The sequence below is a fragment of the Limulus polyphemus genome, unplaced genomic scaffold (assembly GCF_000517525.1).
Source record: "Limulus polyphemus unplaced genomic scaffold, Limulus_polyphemus-2.1.2 Scaffold3292, whole genome shotgun sequence".
Classification (NCBI taxonomy): Eukaryota; Metazoa; Arthropoda; class Merostomata; order Xiphosura; family Limulidae; genus Limulus; species Limulus polyphemus.
Window position 1 is genome coordinate 14,476 of NW_013668902.1, and position 7,269 is coordinate 21,744.

Here is a 7,269-nt window from a genome sequence, read left to right on the forward strand (position 1 = left end):
ACGGTGTTTTATTGTGTTCTGTCAATCTGGTTTCCAATTTTCTTCCTGTTTCTCCGACGTAGAATTCTGGGCAGTTATTGCATATTATTTTGTAAATGACATTGATATTGTGTGATTCTAAATAATTTTTGTTAACTTCTGTTCTATACAGAAGCTTTCTGTATGGTTCATGCCTGCACTGGCACCTCAACCTTCTCAATGTGGGATTCTAGCTATAGTGTTAGCAGAGGTATGTTTGGAAGTTAACATTTACCTGGGGACTGAACTAATGTCTACCCAGGATTTTTAGTGCTTTCTTCAGTTGTGCTAGTTACAAGTGATTCTTATGAGTGTGATTTGTCTCCCCAAAACTACAAAGTGGTCTTGCCTCACAGAAGACCAGGTGAGTAACCTGATGACAGTTACTTCGGAGGAGGCCTAGTCAACTAGACTTTAACTACGACCAGAACATCAAAATAAAATCTACACAAATAAGAAGTAATGTTTGAAGTTTTAGTAAGCATTCAAGCCCCAAACAAAATAAGATATATGCATATCTTTCTTTTAAATTTATATATGCATCTACTCTCCATCCAACCCAATATAAAAGAGTATGGTAATGTCTGTTTTCCAGTAAATAGAAACATGTTTTCAAGTATTACCTAAATATTAAAACAGAAAAATAGAACTGGACTGCAATATCCAAATAACATAGTATGTTATTGACACTTCATCTACAAACAAACAACAACAAGAAGAAAACTGGGAGGGAAAAAACAGACAGGGAAACAACTTATTTGCACCTATACATTTTGTGAAAAAATTTAATATAGATATCCAGAATACTACAAAGAATCATCCTCAAAACTTCATAAAAGCCTGTCAAAAACCAGTAAAGATTTATTCCAACTCTGACGAAGATTTGTTAGCATGATGACTTGAACCATGTTATTATGGGAAATTGGCTCTAACTAAATGTGTGTGAATCTGCAAAACACTATCTTTTGAGTTTGATACCTTGCATGGTGAATTTATTTGGGCAAATCATTCATTAAATGGTTCATTTTTGAGTATGATTCTTTCAAATTACTGGGTATCTTTAAATGTATAATTTGCTTGTACATTTATTATAATAAATATTGCTGGTTAAGCACACATTTAAGTATTCTTAAGGTTCAGTTCAGATTGAATAGTTTTGTTTAGATGTAGCAGGAGTGAAAAAACTACTTCTCAGGTCTTAAAATATTGGTAGCCATATGTGTTATTTTGTGTGTAGACTATGCTGTGTAATCAGTTGCTTTTACATTATTGGTAATAAAAATATTTTACCATGCACCAAGTTAATCAGATTTTTATCATTACAAAACTAAATAATATTTATTTCTTAAAGTATGAGACAAGTATTAGGAAATATTGCATTAGTGCAATATTTTGTTCTACTATTATTAAAGAAATAACTACTCAGGTATTTATAATTCTTGTGAAGGCTGTATGTTACATAAAGGTTTAATTTTTTTTAATTACAGAGGGAAGTGTGACTCGGTCATTGAATGCTACTCCAGATACAAGTCTTTCTCCTATTCCTGACCAAAGTTTATCTTCAACACAAAGTGGGACAGGGCCTGTAAAGAGTTTGAGGTATTGCAACTTAATTTTCATATATTTGCTTTGAAGAACATAAGATAATGTCAATTTAAGAATTAAAGTTAAATGTTTTTGTAAGAATATTATATTGTTTTACAAAAATATGAACATACCAGATGATGAAGTGCAATCTGTTTGAATATAAATTTTCTATCATGTTTTCATTTTTTTTTTCATCATACTAAAAATTTAAAAGTAGAATTTATCATAAAAAAATAGACTAACTATTTATCATTTCACTATACAATTATGATTTTCATGTTGGGAAGAAAATAGTTGGTAATTGGAGAAAAATTAAAATGTATGATTTGGAGTAAAATAAAAAAAATCATGGGAATAGTTGTATGTTTTCATGAACTGGCACTTCAGAGTACTGTTTCGTTTGTGTGAAAAAAGGCAACTTGTCTGTCATATTTCTAACAATAAAAATCAAAAGCTCTTGTATTTACAGTTAGAAACTAAACAACATCTGTAGAAATATTAATAGTAAGTTTAAAAAATTTAATTTTGTTAGTAAAGTTACTACAGAGAGACAGGGATGAGATTTTTCTCTGGAGAGAGAAAAAAGGTAAGCTACTGATATTACTTCCTCAAAAAAACTAAACCAACAAAATGCCAACTTTCTATTTTAATACGAGTTTATCATTAAATGCTAATTTTTTTTTATGCACTCATGTTACTGCTATTTTCATTTGAATATGTAGAGTGGTAATAAGCAAAATGTAAACTTCTACATATATTGCTGACATTGGTTCAGTACATTTTACTTAAAAGTGGCAATAGAAGTCATGTTGGTGTACCAGACATTGGATTCACAACTCGTACCCAATTTGTATCTGCAGTTTAGCATTTTCTGACAGTTTTTCATTGTAAGAATATAGGTTTCTCTTATAGTAAAAATAACTACAAAGACCAATCTATCATATGATTCACCACTTGTCATTGAGTTATCTTTGTTTTGGGGAATTCCTACCGTAATCAGGATCCTTGGACAAGGGCAAAGTGGAAAATTAGGCTTCATATAGTGGTGGAGCGTATATTGTATAAATGACATTTTGAGTTGTCTTTTACTCACCACAGTGAACCTATCTTTATATATGATTTGGACATGGTATAACTCAGAATTTTATGTGCATTTAGTGTCAAACTTTAATTTGTTTGAGTTTTTTATGTAATGGCACACAACATTAGAAAGATAGTACAGAAATATTGATAGAAATAAAAATTTTGTTATAAACTGAGAGTGTGTGCTAACAATATCTAAGACAATTACTGTTGTGAAGGGTTAGGAAGTAATTATAAATTTGTGTTTTCTGAGAGCATATATCTGATAAATCAAGGTCTTACTATTTCATAAAGTAAACTTGTTGAGTAGAGCCTTGTGAACTATCATGAAAAATTTTCTGGAAACTCTATAAACTGTAAGTAACAGAGTATAGAATTAAAGAAATATGTTGATATATCTGTATCGGATGTTTCAGATGACACTTCCACTGTTCAGATGACTGTATTCAGGAAAGGAAACTGGTGGATATAGTGTTGTGAAATTCAGCATGAACACCAATTTTATCAAGCAGAAGGCTACAGTAGTGTGGTACATTATGATGACATGATGGACACACTACATGTTAACCATGAGCGTACATTGCCATCCACATGGTTATCTTGGTCCAGACACACCAAGTTTTACAACAGTGAGTCCAACATCTTCCTGAACTGTCATCTGAACAGCAGACGTGACTTTTGAAACACATGGTACATAAATGTGTGCATGTGTATTCATTAATTTAAAATGAAAGCATTAACAATCAAACAGCATGTGAGTATGATCAATATTGTATATTACCAGTGGTTTAATCAAAATTCTGATAGATGCTTACACAAAAAATTAATCATGGCAACAAATTATTTATATATATAATTATTTATTTTAATCAGCATTAGGTTTTTTTTTTATTTGAGTGCAGTAAGATGTTGAAGCATGTAGAGCAGTGGTTTTAACCTTTTTTGCTCCATGCCACGAGCATGTGATAACATCAGTTCTACTTGGTCAACACAGTGAATAAGTTAACAGAAAGACATCTTGCAAGAAGAAAATTGTTGACTGGTTTACAGATGCTGTAGTAGGTGACTTGTCCTTGTGTATGCAAGTATGCACACTTTATTCTTTATATATAAGATTTTGTTTCACTTTACATCACCAGTTATACTTATTATCATAACTTGGATGTTTAGTTAAAGTTAGATTTACTTTGCAATTTTCCTGATTGATCATCCTGTTATGAAGCAGATCTAACTAATACTTTTGTGGAAATCAGTTTCACCTGAGAATACCACAAAGTAGGTAGGAAGGAGAATTTTGATGCTACGACCACAAGATTTATTGCAGAGTTGTACATATTGGCCTTTACTCCATCCCTTGAGCTTAAAGTGTCTTACTAAGGGGCAGAGTTTGCTGCCAAGGAGAGATGCTGCATATATTCCTGACATCGATCGGCCTACAGTCATAGACTCAGGATGATCAGCTGATGTCTGATGCACTCAAACTGGTAGATCAAACCTTGTTATTGAGGGTCAATATCAAAATAAGGAAAGTGAAGATAACAGAGGGTTTCTGAGGTGAAATGGTACCTGGCAAGCCCAAGCTGTTTCTAACCAGAGTACTGTAGCCTCAGCTCTGGTCAAGACCACCAAAAAAGGATTGGATGACCTCCACTAGTCAGAACTGTTTTCCTAGTGGGTGAGACTTTGAGTACCCATGAGTAAAGACCATGACCCAAGAACACAAGAGGCTCTCTGAGCTGGGAGATGTCCTGCAAGGGCCATCATGGCTCACAATGAAACTTTGGGTTATGCAGGACTGTATGTTGAGTTGTCTAAATGTCAGGGTACCTGAATACATCTACCACAATGCACCTGTGGCATCTCAGTGCTGGCTGAGATCTTGAAAGGTAAAGGCTTTGACCTACACCAAAGGTTCCTGTGAGTGTTACAAAGTAGATTTCACCCCCAGTATTCAAAGGAGTGGTGAAAGAAGACCTGGACTGGTTCTTGATGCATTTCATGTAGGTAACTGGAACAACTGGACTCAGGAGTGGGTGGTCTGACATGTGATTCTGAAGCTGGATAAGCTGGTCCTGAACCACACTGAACATTTGGGTGAAGCACAATAAGCATATTGTTGGTCATCATTGCCCCAAGTGCTTGGCTGTTTTTCTCACCTTATACATATTAGTTTCACAGACATTTAAATTGTATTTAGGATTTACTTTTATATTTTAGTTAATTATTTATTATTTGTGTTTTAAAATTCATATTTGAAGGGATTATTTTTATATTTATTCTATGCTTTGTCTCACTCAACCAAATTTCATAAAGTTTCCAAGTGAAACCATCATTTTTTTGAGGGCTAATGTGTGCTGATGTTAACATTATATTGCCCATGGGCACCTGTTGATATGTGTCAATGTAGATAATCAAAGATAAAAAAACAAAAGGAAAATAAAACATCAAAAGAAAACTATAAGTGAAAATGTAAAATTACTCATATGATCCAAAGAAGATATTTTAATATTATTCGATGAAAAGATAAAAGGTCAGGCTTAGAAATATTTCTGTTTGCTGTAACCTGACTGACCTTCTGAAAATGGGGCAGACTGAGAGATTTTTCTGACATTATGACTTGGGAAATTTGTATTTTCACCAATTTCTGCCAATATATCAACCCATCTAACAAAATTTGCTGACTTTAAAATTTTTATTGACATATAATGGTTAGAATATTGTTAGCTATACATGACTGTTTTAATTTAAGTATAGCGTGAGTATTAAGTTTAGTTTGTTTTAGAAGCAATAGTTTATCACAGGTTTGTTTACGTAACTGTGCGAATCATACATTGTGTAGCTCAGTTGTCATAAATTGGCGATTGTTGTATTATTGCATCATTTTTTAGAACTTTCTAAGTTTTTATTGACTGCTAGTACATCATAATGTATCTCATAGTGTGTGGAAGGTTCTAGGCCTCAGTTGCTATTTATAAATACATGTCCAAAATGTAGTTCAAGTAAGACAAAGTTAGTGAGAGATATACTCCAATAGATCTAGACTGTGTGTTTGTACGTTTAGCTGTAAAGAGCTTACAGAAGCTGCTGTAAGCTGTATGATATGACAAAGAGCACTCAAAACATGATTCTTCTTTAACCCTATGACTACCAGCTACTAATTTTTTTATTTGGTAGCATCTCTCATGTCATATTTTGTTCCAAAAATTTTGAAAATTAAAAGTATGTAGTTTCAGAAAAATAAAACATTTAATTTTCGTTTTTTCTACTATTTATAATAAAAAAATTCGTTATTTAATGTAATTATTTGTACTCTCACTTTGAGTAGTTCACCTGCAAGGTGATTTTTTATGAAGTGTAAAAATACGATTTTTTATCTTACAGTTTTCACATTTCATCTGTATAATCTCTAGAACCTCATAAATGAATGTAAAAAGTTTTTTAAATTAAATATTTATATTTTATTATCCATTTTCTCCACTATATCACTAACTCTATCTATTATCATCAACATACAGTGCAATGAAGTGTTTAAAATTAGCAAAGGGAAATATGTACATACCTTTCAACTCATTGTAGAAATCCACTAGTATGGTAATATTTTTCTTATGTGTGTAATTTCAAGTCTTTATTTTTGGATTTGTAAAATTGTCGGCAACAGTCAATTTAACTTCATCGATTGAAGTCGATATCAACCAGCAAGTGTGTATTACAAAAGAATTTGAATTTCTTTAATTTTTTCATAGAATAAATGTTGATAGCAATTGTGTTCATAGTTTAATGCATTATGTTTCAGGTGATCATGGAACTAGAGTTATTTCTGAATTTTTTTTTTTGCAAAGCAATTTAAAAAAAAAATTACCTACCTACCCACATTTTAAATCAGTTCCAGCCTAGAGCAAACAAAACTATTTTTTAAGCCTGGCCAAAGGTATCTATATATTTTTCTGTTTCTTAATTTGTAACATTTCATTACACTGTATGTTGATAATATTAGCTAGAGTTAGTAATGTTGTAGAGAAAATAGAAAATAAAATTTAACTATTTACCTTAAAAACTTTTGACATTCATTTAGGAGGGTCTAGAGATTATAAAAGTGAAATGTGAAAATTGTAAGTTAAAGAATATTATTTTTATACTTAACATAAAAATCACCTTCCAGATGAACTATTCAGAGACTGAATGCAAATAACTCCACTGAATAACGAATTTTTGGTAGAAATAGTCGAAAAATCAAATTAAATGTTTTATTTTTCTCAAACTACGTACTTTTATGACAGTTCTTGTCAAGTTTTAAACAATTTTATGTACTGGACTTATTATTGGAAAGAAATTTAGAAAGAGTTATGTAATGTGCTTCACTTTGTGACACATTGTTGTTATAGTGTTAACAGAGACAGTTTGCCAGTTAAAACACCCAGGGTAACAGCTTTAGTGGTTATACTTCAGATGGATGAACCTAATTAGGTACTTCCAACATATCAACTCTTTCAGCACTGGCTCCATCCATTGGACCGACCTCATAACCATTTTGTGCTAGTTATAGTTTTCATGCTATAACTTTTAAATTAGTAAGCATATGTT

At 31.9% G+C, this 7,269-nt stretch overlaps 1 protein-coding gene across 6 annotated transcripts in view; it reads left to right on the plus strand.

The window, feature by feature from the left end:
• The window catches only part of LOC106469087 (cytoplasmic dynein 1 intermediate chain 2-like), a 98,745-nt gene that overhangs the window by 7,632 nt on the left and 83,844 nt on the right, over window positions 1-7,269 (plus strand). For all 6 annotated transcript variants that reach the window (XM_022397496.1, XM_022397498.1, XM_022397497.1 and 3 more), the window contains exon 3: window positions 1,506-1,617. In XM_022397496.1, the coding sequence (XP_022253204.1) occupies window positions 1,506-1,617 (112 nt within the window). The remainder of the gene's footprint in view (window positions 1-1,505; window positions 1,618-7,269) is intronic.